Raw genomic sequence first — 24,341 nt, 5'->3', positions numbered from 1 at the left:
CTAGGCTTCATTGCCAAGAACTGAAGTTAGTGAATCCTGGCCTTTGTGGAAAATGAGCTCATTTGCAGCCAGCGTCCTGGAATATTTAGAGGATAAAGTGAAGGGTGAGATTTCTAACTCCCTGGCAAAGTCAGATCCATATTCTACCCTGCATGTAGTTCTCAGAACAGGCAGCCTCTTACATCAGACTGCTTTATCTAAACTCCTACACAAAGCATTCCCATACTGAGCCCAGGCTTAAATTAAAACTCACAGATGTAAGCCATAAAAATTATGAATCAACATTTATTGATGATATGTACATAAGAGGTACAACACTTAGTGAAATATTATATTCATTACTATTTCCAGTATAGAAAGAATGTCTACTTTGTTTTATACATGAAAGTTACAGAAATCAGTTCACTCTGTAAGAAAGCATTAAAATCAAATTCCTAACAATCCTTGTAAAGAGGAAAGGATCTGAACTACAAAAATAGAATCAGTCTACAAGGCATTCCAACTACAATATACAAGAACAGAGCCCAGGGTTGGGAGAAATTTTATCATCTGCATTTATTAATTTCTAAACAAACTGTGCTATAGATACTGTACAGTATGTCATTTCAAAATCTCCAAAACTTTCTGAGTGTAAAGACCAGCCTTATCCCTCTTCTTTCTAATCCTTTTTACAATAGAACAGCACAAAACATTCCAATTCATGCCTGGTCTCCTTAAAGAAGGGGCAAGGAATGATGAGCAGGCAGCACAGAGTACTCCATTGTGCAATTCATCCTGAAGAATCATAATGGGACTCACCAAGCAGGATAGTTTCTGAGCTTTGAGGCCTGAGTTTTATTTCTTTCTGCCTAGAGGGGATGATTATATTTATAAGATCCAGGTCCAGAGTATTTAGGAATGAATCAGCTTCTTGTTGCTGCACAGTTCTATTTTCTCATAGAACTATAGCTCTGATTTCAGAAGATTTTTACCATTCACTTTGTAGTTGATCTGTCTTTTTTTATGCTCAGACATGCTTTTGTAAATGACAGGCCTATACAAACAACCACAGTAGATTTAAAAGCATTTAACTTGGCATTTATTTTCCAATAAATGCTAATATCCCATTTTAACATTGAAAGAAACAGTTCCCCTTTGCCCATGAGTTTATTCATCTTTCTCAGAGACTGTTCCTGCTAGGGGGATGAAGCAGAGGTTCCTACTCGGACTTCTCAGGCACTCTGGAGAGAACTGGCAGCCCCTTGCTGCCTGCAGGCTTGCCCAGTCACAGCCCTGGGACTGCTCTGCTTTCATGGCATCTGTGGTCAAGGAGTAACTGGAAGTGACTCAGAGGGATCCTGTGATGCTGTGATGTGACTAAGGGCTGAACGATGCACAGAGCCAAAAGCAGCCCAGGCACCCAACAGGAATGCACTTAGATGGACTTCCCCTCATTCACTGTGCCAATTTAAACAGTGACTTACTAAGCTTCTGGTGATAAAGAGTCCAAACATTTCAGGCAAACAAGAAGAAAATAAAACACGAACTTATAATTCCAGGTGAACATGAATTCTTTATGACATAACAAGTGTATTCACCAGGCAGCAAATCTATGCTGGGATCACTTTCACTCACCGCCAGGGAACTACACACATGCAGCTTCTAACATACACCATACTGGCTAGATAGTTGAAAACTAAAATTAAAATATTTACAATGAGCTGGTTGCATACATGATTCTGACTGTTATGAGAACTGAGTACTCCATAAGAGACAGATAAAGTAGTAACTAAGCTATGGAACCTAATCAGTTGAATGGTCAAAAAGAAACAAACCCAGATACAAATGAAAAACAGAACAAAATTTTAAAATACACTCTAATTTTCTACTATGGCTCAACACACAGAAACCAATTAAATTAATTTAAAGCACAGCTACACATACTGTATACACCATTTCACTGAAATTACATGTTGATAGCTACATTATCTACACTAAGTGCAGAGAGGCACTGGACATCATGCTTCAACAAAATGTCAAAACTGGTATCAATAAGGTTTTACAACTATTAGTAACTCAGCACTATTCTACCTCTGATTCCTATTAAGTTAATACCTGTTACATCTGATTTAAAATACAATATAGATCAAAATACAAGGGTATATCAACACACTTCCTACATATATATCTACTAGAAACTTAGGCTCCAAAACCTCAGCAGAATAACATGGCCCCACAGATTTCTGAATAGCTGAAGAGATACCCAGTATCAGAATCACCCTGGAACAGCAGTCCTTCCTATTCCATGTTTTCTTTGTTTTGAATTACAGTCAAAGAGCTAGTAGGCCATAGAAGATATTTTTGTTTGTTATATAGTTGTTATGAATACTGACATTATTTTATTTCTATTCTTCTAAAAACAGTTCTTTATTAATTAAGTCGAAAATATTATAGCCACGGCCTTAATGCCAACAGGTATTTGCCTAATGGGAAGAAGTTACCAAAATGAGAAGCAACTGTTGTTAGGGTTGAAAAATATAGTGATTTTTCTCTTAAAAATACTTAAGAAAACAGGAGGTATTTGTATGGATGCTACCCAATTACATTGGTCCCATGGTGGTTCTGTTGGTCCTTTTTCAAGAAGGCAAAATTAGGTGGCAAAATCCTGAACTTTTTCCACAGGCCGAACTCACACACAGTGTATTGTAGCAAGATGGATGGGGTACCTGACAACACATTTTTTGCCTACCCAAATCTATTTTCTACAAACTGCATTCTGAGCCAGTCAGTTACACATTAACAGGTCCTAAGGAAGAACTGCAGGATTTGGCAAAGGTAACATCAGGAAAAATTATAAAAGTAAGGGACGATTGCCCAAGACAGTCAATCTAGAAGATTGCTCAGATTATTATAGTATTGTTCCATGATGAACTGCAGCATTTAAGGACATCTTGAAATTCCTATTTGCTTCTTGCATTTTGTGCTTTGTCTATAATTCATCACCAAACATAACACAAAAATACTTCATTGATCCTAAATGTCATAAGAAAACTGGTTTTGTTCTAAGGTATAGATCACCTTTAAAGGATTATTTCCCTACCTATGATCCCATAGAAAACATTCTAAGAAAATATTTGTGTGTCTGTAAATAACAGATACTAGGTAATTTAATTCAGTCTACACTGTAGTTTCCAGAGAACGAGTACAAACCCCTAAAACCTGCATTATTCTTCACTAAAAATCAGTGTTGAGCACACAATATTTAACACTATAAATACATATGCAGCTTTTTCTAATGCATTCTACGAGCAAGAGTTCATACCAGATCATAGGAAATAAGATATATTTAAGGAAGGAGCAGAATATATTGGATGGAAGTGTATGCAGTTGTCTTTAAGTAGGAAGGACAACCTGTAGTACACAAGAACTCACAAGTCCATATAAAACACCAACGTGGAAATGCTATAATCTACAATACTGACTGCAAAATCAATATGCAAGCACAGTTTGCTCACAGGCTTTGAAAAACTGTAGAAAAAGGAATGGAAAAGAAGGATACAAAAATTCCAGCAGACTAGACTATTTATGTACAAAGCAATATACAGGCACGAGACAATCCAGGTTGTGTGATGCTGCCTATGACAGCTTCCCTTCGTGCAATGGAGTGTGCCACAGAGCATCATTAAAAACAGTTGCAGGACTCCTGGATGTTGAGTAGAAGACTAGAAGGACTGGAAGCTCTAGCATTGATCAACCTTGGCTCTGCAGTAGGATGGAGTTAGAAATGAAAGGGGATCAAAGGTTGGGTAAAATGAGAAACCTCACAAGTCTTCTTGTCTCCCCATATCTTGCAGTAGGGTTAGTTATTTCCATCCTGGGCTAGTAGAGACCTACTCAGTGGCTCAGTCGTGTGCTCTAGGCTTTTCCAATGTTTGGAACCTGGCTTTTTTGCAAGACTCATAGTTGCAGCTGCACAACTGCTTTATCTGTTGGATTTGTATGAACCCATTAGTGGGGAGTCACTGGGTTTCCCCTAAACAGGGGAAGATGTCTCTGGGATGGTGGGCACCTGTGAGGGACAGTTCCTCAGAACCTTGTGCCAGGGAGGCCACTCAAAAGAGAAGTAAAAGAATTACCAGCACCTGGGCATCAGCAGCGATTTGACTCCTTGATAGCAGCAGATTTCCATTGAACATAAAGTATGACCAGGAGGAAAAACTGAGGGAGGCACCCACTGCAGAGCCTGTCTGCACCAGGCACTGCTGCTGGGGCTTCTCCAGGAGTCCCGCCTCAAGTCTGTGCGTTGTCTGCAGGGAGACACAGCCTTGGTGCCCGTGGGAACAAAGATTGGTGACTTTGGAAGGAGTACGCACTAAATACGCTGTTTCAGGAAAATCATGAGCAAGAACACAACATTTTCAAAAAAATTCATCTACAGTTTGACTGCTTTCTTTGACAATTCACTATTGTAAATTCTTTGTTCTTTTTAGTACTTGAAACTACACTCTCTGTATCATTCCTTAGACAAAGGAAACGGGGCAAATATTTTCCCTTCAAAGTCACCAATATTATTGTAGAGAAGAAAATAACTCATCTTTCCAAGAATGCTTTCTGCTGGAAACAGGAGCTTCTACATAATCTGATATGGTGAATTGTAGCTGAGGTGAACTGTCCCAATGGACTATACACCTATCATAATGGCTAATATGAAAAATATCTTAATTGTGGCCTTAAAAGTCACAGTAATAGAATCAAGTTAGTCTTCAGGCTCATAACAGAATAGTATTACAGTACATTTTTATAAAGTGCCCGTATTTATCCTTCTGTAAATTAATTCAAATGCAGCAATAAAAAGAGCTAAATGGAAATTAAAGAGATGATAAATAGTTATACCTTTACATCTCCACAAAAGGATTCTTCTGAGCCTGGTACTAAAGCTCAGAGCCTTTTTAACGATAAAAAGAGAAGTGAATGTTAGAGGGGAGGTTTAGTATTGCCTATAGTTATGGGGATTTGTGCAACTGCTGCTGTGTTGCTACAACAAGGCTGCAATAACACAAGTGAAGGCAAGGAAGCAAAGAAAATCCAGGTAAATCACCAGAATAAATTTATTCACATGCTGATGCTCCAGCTTCTCAGATGAACAGTCTACTCTTCTGCACGATGACTGCCAGAAAACTAGTGACCCTGGGAGTTATGGAAAACAAATCAGAAATCTATATTACTCCTACTTTTAAAAGTGGCATAAAGTCTAGAATTTCATGTGCTGTGAGGAAGAAATGGAGATCAGCTATATCTCAGAGAAAACATGGGAAAAATCTATAATGAGAGTGATCCTTATTTTTGCGATGAGTTTAAATTCAGGGCTGGACTTGTAGCACTGAAACAAAATAAAAGAAGTATCTTGGCAGAAATCTTTTTGGATGTGAGAATCGACTTCATTATAAATAGCAGACAAAGACTATTCCCTAGGATGCTATTATGAAATGTCTTATAACTTAAGAGAGACAGGAAGGGACTTGACTTTTCCTGGAACATCGTGACTCCCACAGATTTCAGTGGGGCTTCCACGTAGTCAAAGCATTGCAGGCACAGTTTTTACTACTGCAAAGAGATTTTCAAAGTCCTACTGAGTTTCTCACCAATTCAAATGGAAAGAGCACATATTGTAATAGGGACTAGGTGGCTTCTGCCCTACCTGTTTGAAGAATCTTGGTGTGTAAGACTCACACACACTTCTTAAAAGGCTGGTGCAGCCATTGCTTTCCAAGGGAAGCAATGAAGAAGCAATTTAAATGGCAAGGTGCTCCACCTCTCCTGCAGTTCTAATGTACAGCGTGCTTTACTTTCAGTGAACAGATACTATGAGAATGCTGACCCAGCTTCAGCAGCAAATGCATAAAGCAAATACATAAGTATCTATGTCATTTAGCATGCGATGAACTGAGTCTTTGCCTGGTCCAGACTTTTCCATGTGCCAATGTGCTGCCAGCAATCCAAAGGCCAAAGGGTATCACAGTTGCACAGACAAAGGTGAGGGGAACTGACAGAGCAGCAAATGCAGAAAACAATGTTAATATGAAATACACAGAAACCAAATGACTTTTCACTGAGCTTTTTCTCTAACTTTGCCACCCCAGCACTGTGAGCAGATTAAAAAAAAAAATTGCCAGCTGCAAATTAATGCATTGAGACTCCTAGTGAAAGAAAAAGAAGGCTGGCCAATAACCAGCACTGCCTGCTGAAACATGAACCTTGGATTAGCTGAAGTGGATGGTCCCTGGGTTATTTTCTGTTTATTTAGTTAAGTAGCAACCCAGCCTCGTGGAATGAGCAAATCAAGAAATGAAAGCCAAGAGTGAGTTACATTTTCCCACAGAAATGGAAAGCTTTTTGATGATTTAATACAGTGCTGCACTGGAGTAACACTATATTAAATATTCAGTCAGGCTACAAGCGGAGGAATATACGAAACCCAACATTTCTCCTTCTTCCACATCCACATTTAAATAGAGAAATACCATCATAATTCTATTTTGAAAAATCCCTGAGTTACTGTATCTACAGAATTACCACTTTTAAATCACAGTCTGCTATTCTAATCCTATCAAAAGATCCAAATTTATTCTCCCATTTGTGGGTGGGGTTTCTCTAGCACTGCATTCCTTCCTTCCCTAGTCTCCATCCAAAGAAGCACTCTTCAAAGGACATTACATCCCAAGTGGATAACTGTAAGCATATTCTAAGTGTTTCTCAATATGTAATTTTGTGGAGCTGCCTAGTCACATGCTGCTGACATTCCTGTTTGTTTCCAACTTCTAAACAGTTTCAAATGACAGCTAAAAGTATATGGACCAGTTTTCTAAAACTACTTTCAATGCAAGCAATCAGTGTGGCTGCTCCTAAGAAACTGCTGTGGTGAAGAGGACAAAAAATCATCTATTAATGGGTGAGCTGTGCCATGAAATAGCCCAAAAATACTGGATAAAAATCAGGATAAATGCTGTGTGTTATTCTTGGATATAACTACTGCTTGAGTGGCAGCAAATTTCACTTGATGAGAGCCAGCACTTCAGAGTAAGGAACATTTTACAGTACCTACACACCACCCCAGCGCATTGCTGGCACATAACTCAGTGAATGCTACTTGGGAAGCAATAGCTAGACAGAGGTTAACTGTGGATATGCTAATAGCAATGACTGAAGAAAAGAGAATACAACCTCCCTGCCATTTCTCTGAATAACCTACAATTTCATCCTTCACAAAAACAAAACAAAACAAAACAAAACAAGCAAACAAAAAAAACAAAAAACAAAAAACAAAAAAATTAAATCCTCAAGATCCTTCAGGAGGCCTTTGGAAAAGGCCTCCCCCTCTAATGCATTTTAGAGGTCTACAGAATTCACAGTGGTTCAATATTGGTTAAATTACATAGGCCATTTTACTTAGGATTTGCTTGGCCATGGCATTCAAGTGATGACAAAAATACAGTGGTAAGAAAAATATTCAATGAGAAATGCTTAAATGAGGGATACTCTGACAATGGACTTGATCTTGCACATCATTGATCATGCAAGTAGCCTTGGCTGGCTTAGGTCCGTGTGCAGTTTCAGAGATACTTATATGAATGCAGATGAACAAAAGCAGATTATATTTTTACTTTAATAGCTTCTAGAGAGCCAAATAACATTCTACAGTTAAACACATTACTCCCCTTTAAATGCATGACAGGTCTGAGCACAGACACTGAATGGCCTATTTCCATAAATGTCTGAACTCTGTTTCTTGCCATTTTTAAGTTTACCATATGCTCATATTCTGAATCATTCTGAAAAGTTCTGAGAGTTCCCCCCAAAATTGCACAAAGCTTGTTCTGTGAGTAGAACCTTCCAAGGCCATGTGGCTCAGCTTTGCTATGGAACATTGCTAACATTATAATGTTATTCACCAGTATCTTAAAATTGGTAAGGATTAACAAGCACCTTTAAAAAAAATTCACAAGGTATTTATTCTCACTGCAATTTCTTCTGACAGGTTGAGTCAGATATACTATGTTGACCAAATATTGTCTCATCAATTCAGATGCTATGTGCTTGAAGAAACATTTCTCTGACATTAGGGAGTTATATACTCATTACTCTGCAAAAGAGACAAAGATGTAAATTCAACATACTGGTCTAGATCCTGAAATTCTGGTTTCATTTCCATTCAGTCCTCTTAACCATTCTCTTAACCTTATATGGAATTTGGTTTAGCAGTGAATTCAGGATTTAGCCAGTCTCTGTAACATGACATACTTGAAAGATGGCTTTCACTTCATAGCAAATGATCCAGATGATCACATTCAACAATTCTGTAAGAGTAATGGATTCAAACTTGTTTGCAGCTCATTATCAAGTATCCAATCATGACACCCATAATCAATCTTAGTAGTACCTTACTTCAGAATCCCATCCACGTGAGAAACCCCTCTGACATCAGTGGAGCAGGGTGAATAGTAAGGTACCACCTACTTTGATTAAAAATGGCCCAACCAGCCATAGATTTAGTGAAGGAGCTACCACCCCCTGTAATTATGCTGCCTTGTACTGCATGGTGCATTGTGGTCACAAAGCAGCACAGCCACAGCATGAAATGAAGGCTGCACCTGCCCTGGGACATCTGATAAAAACACACCACATGCACATATTAATCTGAGGTCTCTCTCGATGCTAAATTTTAGTTGTACTGATCTAAATGTCTGGGATAATTTATTGACTTCTATGCATTAATCCTGCCCCCAGATCTAAGCTCAGTTTAAAGTACAACTAGGCACAAAAGTACAGTGCTTGTTATTATCAAAACAAATAGAAATCTTTAGGGATGTTTTCAAAAGGTATTTTAGCCATACAGTGATAAACAGATCAGGTATGCCACAAGAGTCACCGAAACACTTGAAGGCTTACGTGGTGTTATGTTTCTCTTGTATCTGTGACCCTGAGTCCCTGTAGTGAACTGTACTGGCACTTTGATCTTCCCATTTTGCAGCATTTACATTCTCTGTGTCTTGAATGAAAGGGGAAGTGGGTGAGAGCACATTGCACTGCATGGAGCATTCTCCAGGTGCATCATCCAAACAGCAACACGGGGGAGACAGATGGCTACGGATCATTGCTTGGCAAAGACACTGCAATGACTTGATGAGATCTTTGCTAAGTTTCAGTTACAAAATTAAGCAGAAACTGTAGATGTTAAATAGGAAAAAAAAAAAAAAAGAGAGAGAGAAATCTTCTTTAATCATGGTATCTTCTGCCACAAGATAGCTTCAGGACTTATTAAGGATGCAGCTAAGAATCTCTTCACTTAGTTTTCCCGTTTCCAAGGCTCTTCTTCAACAACATTGAAGTCTGCAGATTTGCCATTGGTTGCCAGTGTTACCTGCAAGTAATTATCATCAACAAGCAACTTAAAGGCCAAGGCACTTTGCCAAGAAAAGTAGTGAGTTTTATATGGAAGATTATGATATTTACAGGAACTATATACACTGTCACTTATTATATAAGTAATATGCATTTATTCAGAATTCACAGCACTCCCAAATAGTGAGACTCCTGTTCATTTGCTTATTAGAATGACTAGAAAACATCAGTAGAAAAATGTTTCACATTTTCTTAACCTTCACTGCAGGTTTTATTTTTTTTTTAATAAATATGTCAGATTCTATCCCTTTCTATCTCTTGTAGATTTCTCTGGCTTATTTAAAAAACAGATTTTTTTTTTTTCTAATGTAGGAAATTGTACTTTTTTTCAGTGGAATTCCTTAGCACAGTTGCATACCTGATGCAACAACATGAAAAATATGCAAGGCCAGAATAATCATAGATGTGTATCTATACAAACTCACCTACAATTACACCACCTTTAAAGAAATGGAAGAAAAGATGTGAAAGTATTGTTCATCACACCACTATAACAATGTAGTGAAAGATTTTGACTATAGCCCAATTAAAAATTTACAGTAATGCTAAACTGGTCTCAAATTATGTACAGCAAATCCTCACTCTTCCCTGTAAAGATACATGCTGGAATTTTTTAGATTTTAAGTAAGGTGGAAGACTTATGGAGATCTACCAACTCACAGTGCACACTGGACAATATGTTCCATTCCAGAGATCAGTATAAATGAACCTGTGTTTCAAGAAAGATATCTCCAGCCAAATTACTTCCAAAAATCAAAAAGGTAAAATGTCAACTTAACTTTACAAAAGTGATGTAGATCTTGATAATGTGAGAAAATCTTTCATTTAATTCTAAACAGATGGCTTACTTTTTCCTAACTTACCTTATAAGTTAACATCTTCAGCTTCAAATGAATACTTAAAGACAGAGCTGAAATTCCCCATGCTGGATAAACAGGATGCATGGAAGCATTGGGACATGGAAATATGACAAAATGCACTGATTTTTGAAACAAAGTCAAGCTTTTTCTTAGATAATCAGAAGGGGAAAACATGCAAATACAGGAATGAACAGCTTATTCAGAAATGAAAATCACACAGAGTCATGTGAAATATGATAAAAAAATACAAAAATATCATGCAATAACAACCACTCTAACCCCATACAAAGGTAAACTACTTATTAATTATGTACATTGACCATGCAAAATGATAAGCCGCTAGTGTTATACATGGAATATATTACAGAAAGTAAATAGAAAGGGCATGCTAGAAGATTAGCTTTTCCATATCCTGACCAGAGTTGCAGTAAGCTTTTCAACCCACCAGCACATTGGACAGGATGAAGAGATGGCTTTTCAAATTGAACAGCTGCTGTTTCAGAGCCCCAGATTCTACTCTCTGCTGCCTTTGCAAGTCTAACACTTGGGAGTTGTAGACCCCTTCAACATGGTCCAAATGCTTTGCAAGTGCCAGCATATATTCATAGCTCATCAGTTAGGTCACAACAACACATCCTTTTGGCAGCTTGACAAACAAGAGAAGTGACCTGCTCAAAGTCTGTCTTGTGCTCAATCCAGTAAAGCCTGGCTCTTTTCATGAGCTTAAAAGTGCAAACTGAGACTGTAAGCAGAGCAAACTTAAAACAATTAAAGAGAACACTGCTAGCTCATAAATCACTGGTCCCAAACTTGAATTCAAGGGCGTGCTTTGGATGATATACAACGCCATTAATCCATGGTTTTGAGGCAAGCTATTGCCTCAACTGAGGGAAATGGTATGAGAAACTGAAGGAGAAAAGAAAGTGCAGCAAGTATTGATTGCATCCCCAGGCTACTCCTTTTAACTTGACTTGGAGCTCTCTGCAAATCTGAAAAACTGAGAGCAGATTAAATTATCAGTATTCCATTCCATAAACATAATCTGAAACCCAGTATTAGCTATATAACTTAAAAAGAGTTTTCAAAAAATTCCAAAAGAAATTATCCAAAAAAGTGTGTGTGCACGTGCTCTCTGTCTTTCTTTCCAGAGTGTTTCTTTTTTCCTTCAAATTTAATCACTTGTGTCCTTGCCTTTTTTGAGAAATATAAATTAATGACAATTTTCAATTTCGTGTAAGCATGTGTTCTCTTTCTGTTTCAGATACTTTTTAAAAGTTTTTAAATGGAAAAAGAATGTGTCTGAATATAAAGGGAAAAGCCATGTCAGAAGAAAAAGGTATGATTTTTTTTTAAAAAAATCACTTTATTGCAACCTTGGAAAATTCCAGGAAAAACTGAAGATAAGATGCTGTTTGGTTTTCTTCCCTGAATTCAGTATTACTTTTTCCCATGAAAATTCATGTTTGGCCTGCATTCTCAAGAAGTAAGCATTAGAAAAAAAAAAGACATTCTAAAGAACACTTCCAGCCAGGCTAAAGACAAGTGAAAATGACAGTATAGGATTATATTTCCAATATAAATGGTGATCTGCTAACGGACACTAATGCAAGTCATTTGCAGGTAGATACTGGCTCAGTTGTGGCAACTGGAAGATACAAGAGAATCTGTTTGAATAAATGGCTAAGGTAGGCTGATTGGCAAACCCACTGTCTCAGACAGGGTGCAGGTAAAAAAAAGACTATGAAGTTAGAAGTTCCACCTAGTTTTTCTTTCTTTTCTCCTCCTTCTCAAAAGCTCTCCCTGGATTTTAAACTGCCCCATCCCAGCAGTGGGCTCTTAGTGGACTTTTAACCACGCACCTCCCAAACTGTCTTGGCATTCAGCTGGCAGGGTTGCTCAAGCTCACTTCACTCTGATCAAGATGCCATCATTAGAATTAATATTGCATGTTAGTTACAGCAAGGGTTACAGAGGGAAGAGAGTGTTTGTGCCTTAGTGCCTCGGGAAGGAACGCAGGCAGAGAATGACAGAAGAGAAGCAGAAGCGTGCTGTGAGTGCAGGAGCATTCTCATGCTAAAGCGCATTCCACATGTCGACCTCTGAACAGCATATCATGAAGGCAGTCAGCAAGTGACAACACCTGCATCTGAATTGCAGCCATCCTTCATTTGGGTTGGCAATTAAGTTCTCTGTTGCCACAGAAAATTAAGTAAATGTCCATAGAAGGTGATGCCATATTCTCTGTGTCTTGGCATATTCCATAATACGCTGCATCTTGCCTTTTGATATGTAAACAAAGTACATGATTTTTTCCCATCAAATGACAAGTTTTAAGAAGAGTGCAAAAAACCATCTTTTGAACTGCTCAAACACATTCAAAATGTCTGGGGTTCATGGACCTTGTTGTCACATTGTTATTTGCAGAACAATTTGAAAAATACATGCAGGTTAAAAAATAAGATAAAATAAAGCATGCAGTGCTATATACATGTCTCAATATCCATAAATGTGAAAGGTACCTTGCACTCATCTACCATGACTGAGTTGTGAGCTGCAAAAACACATTGGTTTGAGTTGTTTTCCCTATGATTTTTCATGTCGTCATAGATTGACTGAGTCTTGGTCATTTCAATGTCTTCATGTCCTTTATGATGGGAATCAATGGTGTCAAGTTCTGCCTTGGAAAGGTGGTAGACAATGCCAGCACCAAAAGAATCCCCCACTACATTGACTGATGTTCTCATCCGGTCCCTACAAAAGAATGAAAAGACAGAGGTTGAATGGCATGAGAGGAAGAAAAAGTAGGGCATGGCAGCCCTGTTTATGGTACAGTTACTGCATTTGTTTCAAGAAACTTAAGGTATCTTTTGAACAGAAGATGGGAATTGTTCATACAGGGATGATGTACAAACTCCCATGTCCCAGCTTTTTCTCATGGAGTTTGGCAAAGAATTTATGCTAGATCGCAGCCAAACTGCAGAGCTGTGCTTACCTGAGATCCCCCAGTGCCTGCTTCTGGAGCTGGAGGTTTCAATATCAGGGTCCCATGCCCACTACCCTGCCCTTCATTTAATTATTCATTTATCAGAGCACTGAACTTAATGCAGCCAGAGAAAAGGATTTTAGTTCTGATGAGCTGTTCTCATTTCTAGTTCAAATTAACAAAAGGTCTCTCCCTTTACTCTTAGTGTGCAAACTATGGGGAACAAAAATGCCTGAAATATCTCCATAATGCTTAGGCTATTGAAGCTCCTCTCCTGGCACCATCTTTACAGATGGCCATCTGTTGGTGCGGCAGCATGCCTGCTCACACTGCATGTGCCAGAGCTTGGCATATGAGCAACCCAAATATAGGTCATGGCCTACAAAATTATGAGCCTGTGACAGCATTTCCCTAACGAGTGCCCCTTGTTGTAGGAGGGTGCCAACCAAGGCTAACATGATTCATTACAAGAAAATATGTTTGTTGGCACTTTCTGGACAGGATGCCATTAAACAGACATGCCACCTTCCTCCTGTCTTGTCTTTAATGTGGCTCTATCTGTCACAGTTGCGGATTTTCCCTGACTTCAGAAATCTGCCCTAAACCTGACCAAAATTCTGCAAAAATAGGAGCTGGCTCATGCTATCTCTCCTGCTGCAGCACACATGCTAAAATCATTTACAATCTCATTTGCCTCTTCATATCTGCACTAAATATAAAACTCCTAAAAACCTTCTGACCAAGAGAGTTGCAAATTAAACTGACTGAAAGCATCTGAGTCTAGCTCTGCCAAATAGGTCAGAGAAGTGATTACACTGATTAATTCTCAGAAGTATATTCAGGAAGATTCATTTACACAAAATGGCCAGGTTGAACAGTGTGGACATTTGCCAAGTGACAAAAGCTAGTATGTAAGACCTCATTTCCCAAGACAGTGACTAATTTCAAAACAACCTTTCTAGTATTTCTAGTACTAGATTTGTGTGACAGCTCCTTTTTCTGTAGAACACTGAGAAGAAAACATCTAAATAAATAAAAGCTCAACTGATAAACATTCATTATTCATGCTTATTCATGACCATATAAACTTTTGAGCCCATTTTAACATCTTCGCTGTACACATCAGTAAATCTGCCTTTCTCAGCTGTGGAATTGCAGTCCCTTTCAAGTTTCTTCTCTCCCTTTCAACATTATCATGCTTACATATTTACAGACTTTGTGGTGTAATGTTTTGCTGAAGCAGTTAATTTTTTTTTTTTTTTTGGCTTCAAAAGAATACCCAGAAGGGAAAAAAACTCTACAGTAATTACCCCTAGAAACAAACCAACAACCTATAGGAGGAAAATGTCCTTCCAGTTTTACTTCATACAAATTAAATGCTTTATTCAGCTCTCATTCAATGCCTGTGAAGACTACTTTAAACCTGGTCAGAGTGGTAGAATAGGAAAATAAGACTTTCTGTTGTGATTTTTAATTTATACCATTAAATACACAGAACTTGGCAATACAACTCTACAAAAAGAACACCTACTTAATTTTTTGCATGAGTGGTATTAAATTTTGAAAAGATTTACTGATGCCAGATGACAGATAGGATGCCAAAAAACCAAGGTGGAGAGAATACATAAATACAATTGAGGCAGAATTCAAATTCTGGAAAGGTCATTTGAGGAGATGCTGCAGCTCATGCACATGTAGCACTGGCTGAGAGATTCAGCACTACAAACTGCACACTGATGCACAATGGGTTACACTGCGCCATCCGAAGGAAACTGCAACGTGCCTTACAACAGAAACACCAAAGTCTCAGCTGTCAGGAATCAATAGTAAAGTGACACTGACCTCTTTTGGGGCAAAGAACACCCTATGAAGAACAAAGACAATTGTACTTACTCCTTGTTAAAACCAACCAACCGATAATTTCAGGCAAGTGGGATGATGTAAACAAAGAAAATATAGGAAAGTTGCAGTCTAGACCCTGTTCATAATATTTAGACTTCAACAGGGTGTGAATATTCTGAATCTTGATCTAAACCAAGGCTTAGATCAGAGTCAGAATATTCAAATCCAGAGTCAGAACTGAAGCAATCTTTTTCTGAGTTACTGAATGAAGGTTTAAGTACTGGATCAGCTGCCCAAGCTCATTTTCTCTAATTCCTCTCTCTTTGCTGCAAAATACCACTAATCTGGTACCGCTGCTACTTGCTAAGCTTGTCAGCTCACATCTGGAGAGTACCCAGTTTGTGGCTCAAGCAAAATAAGCTCATTTTATTCCATCTGTTGGTATATAATTACTGTCCTATTAAATGTCACTGCTGTGTTTTTCTTGGTTTTAAACTGTAACAGAGACTGCAAGAGTTGTGAAATCCTGGGAAACTTGCCTGGTTGAAAGAGCTTATACTGGGTATGTATGCATGGGAGGTAGAAAGATTAAACAACCCAATAGATACTGGAGAGGCTTGAGAAAAAATTGTTGTGGAAATCTTTCAGTTCCTGTTTGAAGGAGAGAGTGCCAAGTGTAAGGTTTTGATATAAAGTGATCTTTGTGTTACGCAACAAATGTACACAAATAATGCAAAGCTGGTTTTGGTAAGACCACAACTGCAGATGGTGGTCATCCTGTAAACTCAGCTGATGTTCTGATATTTGCTTTTATCAAAAATAATGAAAAACTCATAGAGTAGAATATTTTTTACAACCTTTTTTATCTGAAATTGAAATTATTGAAGGGCTGTTCCAAGTATTTCTACATGGCTGATTGCATTTACTCATGCGTACCAGAAAAGTGGCTGGAATTGGATCTCCAATATTTTACTAACTTTCTCTTCTACATTCTGTTAGAAATACTGCTGTAACATTATTTAATGTTTGTAAGTAAAGAAAATGTGGTTTTATGACATCTTATTTCAGATATTCTTTAAGTCTGCTTTGTGTGTGCAAAACCTTGCTCAGAAGTTGGCCTGTGTGCCTTTTCTTAACATAGCAATAGCAGCAGCATAATTTTTTATAGTTCATTACATCATTGTGGCTACCACAATACAGCCACTGGAAGATGGAAAATTAAGTTATTAGCTGTTGAACATAGATTAATAAGTACAGTGCCATGACATAGAGCTTTTCACCTCTTCTTTTATCTCTTTTACTTTTCAGTTCTGAATCATGCTGCACAGGCACTGCTGATTGGTGGCCTTGAGCATCCAAACCCAACCATTGGGTTGAAAAGTTCTGAAAGTTCTCTTGCCTTCCATTTTTTTTTTGGAAGGATATCTTAAAGTTTTTCTTTCAGAATTCCTATCCTTCCTCTTCCTATATTCACCATGACTACATCTCCACAGTACAGAAGTTTTTATTTCTTAAGCAAGGCTGGATTAGCCAGTGGGGAATGCTGCTGAAATGCAACACCCACTAGTGGATCAGAATTGCTGATAAAATTACAGCTCTGAGGCTTGCTAGTGTAGGCAGAGCTTCTCAGTCCACAGGAATATTGTAAAAATACATTTCCCTAAAAAAACCAAACAAACCACAGACTTCTTTTGCACATCCTCTTACCAGCTGCAGAAACCTGCCTCTTTGCCTAAGTTGGGAAGCCAAGAAAAACAGATATTTAAAATATATTTTTATATATTTTCTCTCTCTTTCTTCCAGCTGCAGATTCCTATACCACTTTCCTGTCTTCAACTATGACATCATAAATATAATAAACCCACTGAATATCATATCCTTCCCTATGCCTGCTGTACCTTCTCAATTCACCCTTCTTTATCATGATATCGTGAAATTCAGTTATATATAAATCATAGAATTCAAGTTTTCCCTTTGCCTCCTCAAGCTGTAAATTCCTCTTTTTTTCTTCCCTGAAGCAGAACTCAGAGCTGCTTAGCAGAATTCTTAGTGACAGATAGACCATGCCAGTAGACCCCAAAACACCTGTCAGAGGATTGATTAAGTTCTTGAATCCTTCTCAATAAGCCAAAAGATAATGACAGAAAATCGAACTTCTATTTTATCTGCACATGCACATTCTCAACTCTGCTATTTCTTCTTGCATAATTTTAGTTGTGTATCTGGAACTGAAAGCTACCAGAAGCAGGCAGCTGAGGCTGCTAGTGTAGGAGAAAACACACAAATAGTACAGTTATATTTATGTCTCCCTTTCTGAGCACCACAGCTGGAACAACAAAAACTTAAAAAGATATCAGGGGAGAGGTGGCTGTTGAGCAGAATATACCAGAACATACAGAATATACTAGAATATATTGTGCTGCAGCAGTACAGGACAATACTAAAGTGTCTCTAGAGTCCAGTACAACTTAAGGGCTACTGAGTCTCTTTCAGCTCGGCACAGATGACAGAAGAATATCCCAGCTGTCAAATGAGAGCAAGAGAAAGGATGTGGTCTGGCATACCCTCTGTCTGTATTTACAGCTTCTGTATTCAAGTGTTGAAGGGCAATAGCCTCAGAAAACAATATGTGGGTTAGTTGATTCTTCCTGGAGGACCTGCAGTGGTACTGGATGACTTTGATCACAAGTTCTTGGAAATGAAAGCCATTCTTTTTAGTTTGAATGATCTGTCAGTAAAATGAAACTAGGGAATTACCTTCTTTATTTCAGTTTTCATTCTTATTTGTCCTTGGTCTTTGTCCTGCCCTGCAACAGGCTCTTTTAAAAGGTATTTTACTTTCTTATACACAAAAAGAAAACGACTTTCCCCCCTACAAGTATAAAACATTTGATACTACAAATGCCCAAATCACTCTATAACTTGCTGGTAACCTCCTGATGGAACTTGCATTTTCAGCGTTCATCCTTCATTTTAGACCAGAACTATAATAAATGGAAATATGAAAGCAAAGATTAGAAAACTGCTCTCAAGTGATGGAAAGGCATCATTAGGAAGAAGATAATATACAAGTGTGAGCTCACAAGTGTGCCAAGAGGACCCTTGGCTCACAGAATCTGACTTTAGTAGCTCTGTAAGAGTTTGTAACTGCTGAGAAGCTGCTTTGTCTCCTACTGCACTGAAGAGCCCGTTTTCTCCTTTGACTTATCTGGAGAGACTTACAGCTCTTTAAGAGCAGTGACTGAAAAGCACTGTGGACAAGCATTACCCCACCACCTTTTCTGCACCGAGCAGCAGAGTCAGCACAACTTACAAAAGCCAGTCAACAGCAACAAGCAGGCTGATGTCCTGGGTAGGGAGACCCACTGCCGTCAGGATCAGCAGCATAGTGACAAGTCCTGCGCTGGGAATGCTGGCAGCTCCAACACTTGCAAGGGTGGCAGTCAAACTGCAAAAACAAAATTCAAATGGGAGTAGCAAGAAGAGAACACACACTTTACTTGCATTAGGAAGGTCATATTTTTAATGTGTTCATCCCATAAAACACAACTATATGATAAATCAAGGTAAGCTCAGGTGATATTTTTCACTCTTGTGTTTCTCTAGAAATATTTATCAGGGGAGGCCAGATCTATGGGGTTTGTTCCAAGAGCTGGAAGAGAGTTGTCTGTAAGCTAGTTACGGCATTCAACTCTGTGTTGTGGTGTTTTCTAAACTCGACAAACTCATCCAGGGTTTTGAATCCTGAGTTTTGAACATCCAGACATGCCAAAGTTTGGTGACTGCAGTTGAATTTTCAGGGTGATTAATTTCTGTTTATTTATGTTACCTGAAGACTGAATTGTGAGTTAAAGGCTGAGAGAAAGCAGCTATTATTAAATATAGAAGAATAAAAGTCTGGTATCCAAAACTCCCAAAATACAAGCCAGTGGTGTACCAAACTTGGACACAAATCACCATAGATGAAAAAGCAAAATTGATTTGATTGTTTAATAAATCCAAACCTGTGTTTGTTTTTGCCTCTTATATTTTGGTGAAGATCAGTAGAGTGAATGTCTGAGTTTCAAATGTTTAAAAATACAACACAGAGCATAACAAATATCAACATCATTGGGCAGTCCTATAAAGAATGGAAAATAAATTTGTCAGAGGGCAAGTCAAGGGGAGAAAAACAGGGAAGAGAAGGAGGAGAGGGAGAGGAAGAGGGAGAGGGAGAGGACCAAGGTAAATAAAAAGGAAAGCAAGTGAGAGGGACCAATTTGATCTTTATTTATGCCTTAACACATGCTATACATGAGGTGCAAAACTGCATGGCTGTACACATGTTGAAAGCCCTAACACATGCCAGGCGTTATGGAAGCAGAAAATGGAGGGACGCTCTGTCTCTGGGGGGACTTCATCTGGCAGCCAGCCAGGGCAGAGAAAAGTTCCACAACTGGGCTGCCCAGGAAATCAGGCTGTGGGTGGAACCTTAGCACATAAAAGCAGTGCCATTTTCTTTGGGTTTCCTGGGAGGACCGGGACTCACCCTGTCGCTTGTACCCAACAAATCTGAAAGTGCTTCCAGTACAGAAGTAGGGGAGAACAGACTCCACAGGAAAGACTTGCCCATTGGCCCCAGAACTCCTCAGTAAGGATGTTAGCCTGATTTAGAGCTGCCAGATGCTGGCTGGCTGGGTCTGACCCAGGCTGCAGTGTGTTTGTCAGGTGTCTGGGTTAGAGTGCAGCCTGGCTTACTAAACACCCAGATAGGTCCAGCAGCTGTGCAGGCAGGATGCTCTGCTCTGCTGTCAGGCTTTGCACATGATGCCAGATCCTCAGGCACTTCCAGCCTAAACTGGTAAGGGATTCCTTCCAAGCTCTGTGAGGAAATGCTCCTGCCCACCTTCCCACAGCAGTGCTTACAGACCTGGAGAGAATGAAGCTAGCACAGTTCAGATCTAAACAGAACCTGTCTTAGCTACCAAGGTCACCCTTTCCCAAAGAATACAGAAACAGAGAAATTAAATGACCACTATGAAGTAACTAAGGCTGGTCAAAAGCTAATTAAGTCTTTATGAGTTGATGTCTGTGTCATTTGAATATTCTCAGTATCACAAAGTGCATATACCAGATGAAACCTAATAGCCTTTCCTTCATTTGTATTATCATCCCAAGAGATAGTTCTTGTCATATTGCTGTAGCAAAAATGCATGAAAAGGAAAACCAGTGGTTTTACAAGTTGACCAAAGTTGCTCCCTGCTTTGTAAATGTCAGGAAGAGACAATTGGTCAATCCCTGAGAGGAAGAGGAGTAACTCAGGTTCAAGCCTACCAAATCACCTGGACAACTCCCAATTTTAATTTCCGTGGTCTCAATTTAGTTTAATATGTGGGCATCTCTGAAATTACTGTTTTCAGTTTTAGGAACAAATATGGATCATGCAGGTCTAGCATCTGCCTTCATTAGAAGCAGTCCTGAAAACCTTTTACAAGCTTGGCTTTACTATTTCGGGAGTCAGGGCAGGAAGCAAACAAATGGAAAATGTAGAACTAGTAAAGCTGGGCAAGAAACATAGAATTAGGCATTCCTTTGCAGGAGTTTCTTTGGTGTTAAAAAGGTTTAATAAAAGAAAACTGTGTAGGTGAAAACGACAGGAAGAAGAAAAACTTGGCAGCCTTCACTTGTTTCCATTTTAACTATTCAAAATGCTAGACTGCTGTCTTCATCAAGTTAAAACTCCCTTACAGTCTTCAATCACTCTTATCCTTTTTAAATGGGTACTGTCTTTTGTCCTTAAAGATGCTCAGCTTTCTTCTGGAAAAGACAATTTGATATGAAAAGACTACAGTTAATATTTGCTGGGCTGGAGATAAAAGGGCTGGGAGTATCCAGACCATGCCACAGACAATCTCACCCTCAGGATGGGCTATTCTCAGTTCATTTTTTTTTTCCTGTTCACCAAAGTCACAGAAAAAGTACAGGCAAATATAAACACATAGAAAGACTTTCTAGGTATACTTTTAGGTATAATTTTTTCTTCTAGTGTATACAAACATATATATTCTAGAAAATTAATGGTCCATATACAAGTTGTAGCATATCCCTAAACTAAAAAGGAAAAAGCATTTCATTGGACAGAGAATGCTTTATATTACAACTGGCATTGTTTTGTGTGCTGGTTTTGGCTGGAGTAGAATTAATTTCCCTCACAGTGACTGGTATGGGGCTGTGTTTTGGATTTGTGCTGAACACAGGGCTGATAACACAAAGATTTTTTTTTATTGCTGAGCAGAGCCAAGGCCTTTTCTGCTTCTTGTACAGCCACAGTGGTGAGAGAGCTGCGGGTGCATGGGAGGAGACACAGCTGGGACAGGTGACCCAAAGTGACACCACATGATGTGTCATCAGTGCACAGAGTGGGAGGAGGAAAGAGAAAAAGGGGTTTGCAGTGATGTTCTTTGTCTTCCCAAATGACTGTCACACGTGGTGGGGCTCTGCTGTTCTGGGGATGGCTGTGAGCACCTGCCCACCCATGGGAGGCAGTGGATGAACTCCTTGGTTTGCTTTTGTGCACTGCCTCTGCTTCCCCTACTGAGCTATTGTTATCTCAGCCCATGAGTTTTCTTCTCCCCTTCTGATTCTCCCATCAGTCCTGCTGGTGAGGGAGTGAGAGAGTGGCTGTGTGGAGTTTGGGTTTGCCTAGGGTTAAACCATGACACTTGTCAGCTGCAGTGTAAAACGCCACCAGCGTGCACTAAGGCTGAAAATGATAGAAAACACATCACCGGAGAACCAGGACCTATATGTGAAACATTCATTTGTGTATCATTATAAGAAACCCATGGATTTCATACTGAATCCAGCTGAGATGACTCAGCTACTGAGAAGACATCCAACTCACAGCATTCACATTTTACAGTCTGTAGAAACAAAGGACTTTTTTGAACTGACCTCACAGTAACTATCTGGCCTCCATCCAGGTCAATTCCATTCATCTGTGCTATGAAGATGGCAGCCACAGCTTCATAAAGGGCAGTTCCATCCATGTTAATAGTTGCTCCAACAGGAAGAACAAACCTTGTTACACGCTTATCAATGCCGAGATTTTCTTCAAGACACCGGAATGTGACGGGTAATGTTCCAGCACTAGGGAGAGAATGCAAAAAACATAAAGAAGACATAATTAAAATCAATATAACACATACACAAAAATCAGAAATTCTAATACCATTGTTTATACAGCAGGTGTAAAAATTGCTAAAAAATAAAGCACACTGATATTTCTCAGGTGTACCTGGAAGCTGTGCCTAGTGCTGTGATCCACGCCTGGAAAATCCCAGCAAGGAATGAAAATGGGCTTTTCCTTGTTATCACAAAGTAGAGCAGAGGCAGGAAGATCCCTCCATGGATGACAAGACCCACAATCACAGTGACCATGTACATGCCAAGTTGTCTAGCAACTACTTCTAAGTCCTTGATTGCAATGATTTTTCCACAGATGAGGCAAGCAATACCCAGTGGGGAATACCTGGAGAAAGAAAACAAGAATAGACAGAACTTGTCTTGGCAGTGCAGTCATAAAAACTGTGCTGAACAAAATGCAGAGGGGAGAAGAGTAGGGAGCTCTCAGGCTCAACACTGAGGTGCACAACAAGAATTGATGGAAATTCAAGGGATAGTTTTCACATATCTTTTTAAAATAATGGCCATCTCCAGCAAATTCCCCATCTACTTCCTTTTCCATCCTATCAAGTGGAATATGCCTTTCCTGAATAGTTTTCAATCTTGAAATAACATTGTACAGGAATATGATATTGTTACACAAGCTTGTATCAATATAAAGAATGGTATAGATTTGTTCTTAAAACGCAGCTTAAAACTCTGGTTTCAGGGAGTTGCATTATTTACTTCACTTAAACTATTTGTTGAAATGCATTGTTTGTATCTTGAAGGCTGAAAATGTTTCCAGTATGTTCTTTAAATAATTCAGACAAATGCTTTTTAATTTATGGATTCTTCATTAATTATGCACTTTTGTTACTCAGGGTAGGGTTTTTGCCTCCTCAATCATTCAGACAATACAAAGGAAACTGACTTTCAGAAGAGAAGTGCTTCCTGGTTTTTGTTAGAATATCTCCTGGTTTCTCGAGCAATGTGCCCAAGGCCTGGAAAGCCTTCCATCCCTTCAGATGGAAGGCCAGCTGTTATACCAGTTATCAAAAAATGTCACGTTTCAATGTACTTGACAAAATACATTTCTTACAGAGAGTTACACAGTGTCAGAGCCAGATGTCTGTTTTGCTTTATACTTGTGTCACAATGCCATGCTCCTGAGAGTGTGTCGGTGTCATGGGAGTTACAGATCTCTGTGCTGAGCAAGCACAAACCAAACAAAATGTAGCTCTGCATAAGGAAGTGCATTTTTCTTTATAAACACACACTAAACCCCCCTTGCTTCTGGCCTCAACAAATCTTTAAAAATTCTAAACCGAGATGAGCAAAAGGAATTCCCAACATGAATTTCCTTTTTTCATGAGAAGAGGAACAAAAAACACATCAATAAAAATAAATATTTACAGTGCATTTCTCGAAAGCTGAAAGATTTCCTGCTGTTGTAACACTGACTGCTGCAGAACTTTAATATTGCAGGCAGAGTATTACATCTACCAAATGGTGTTAAGTAAGAGTAAATTCTAGCTCCTGGAGGGTTATGGGAGTATAGTCACCATCTCTCTATCGAGTGGAGATTGAGTAAATATTGAAAGTTTTGTGGATAAAAACAACTTTGGTTTTATGCAACAAGATCATCTGCAGAAAAGCAGAAGCACAACAAGAATGCAAGGTCATTGCGTCAAGTTCTTTTTGCTTTTCTGCACATTTCCACACTGTTGTTACTGCCTGCATCACTCTTGCCCAACAGTGTTCCTCTGAAGCACTGATGGTGCTGACAACTCGTGCTTCAGGCACCCTACTTCCTTTCCTAGACACTGTCCATTGAGCTCCAGACAAGAGGGCAGCCTTGTAACTCTAGGAATCACTCCCAGGGACACCAGGGAATCCCAGGCAGCAATGAGCCATGATATGTGTGTTCTGTTGGAGTGGCTATTTCTGCTCTCAAAGACCTAGGGAACACAGCAGTACAATGTCAAACACAGCAAGGCATTTTTAGGTTCTGGAAAAGTGGCTTTATGTGAGATGGCCATGCTTGGCATACAAATAGCTCTGGGGAAGCACTC

The 24,341-nt window shown here is 39.1% G+C and overlaps 1 protein-coding gene across 2 annotated transcripts in view; it reads right to left on the bottom strand.

Annotated features, from left to right (window-relative positions):
* Positions 1-267: 267 nt before the first annotated feature.
* The window catches only part of SLC1A2 (solute carrier family 1 member 2), an 83,015-nt gene continuing 58,941 nt past the window's right edge, over positions 268-24,341 (bottom strand). For both annotated transcript variants that reach the window (XM_033063085.2, XM_033063084.2), the window contains 5 exons: positions 22,400-22,633; positions 22,057-22,251; positions 18,437-18,571; positions 12,818-13,049; positions 268-9,397 (listed from right to left, as the gene is read on the bottom strand). In XM_033063085.2, coding sequence (XP_032918976.1) covers positions 9,323-9,397; positions 12,818-13,049; positions 18,437-18,571; positions 22,057-22,251; positions 22,400-22,633 — 871 coding nt within the window. In that variant the 3' untranslated portion in view covers positions 268-9,322. The remainder of the gene's footprint in view (positions 9,398-12,817; positions 13,050-18,436; positions 18,572-22,056; positions 22,252-22,399; positions 22,634-24,341) is intronic.

This window comes from Catharus ustulatus, chromosome 6 (genome assembly GCF_009819885.2).
Source record: "Catharus ustulatus isolate bCatUst1 chromosome 6, bCatUst1.pri.v2, whole genome shotgun sequence".
Lineage (NCBI taxonomy): Eukaryota > Metazoa > Chordata > Aves > Passeriformes > Turdidae > Catharus > Catharus ustulatus.
This window is presented reverse-complemented; position numbering and strand designations above follow the sequence as displayed.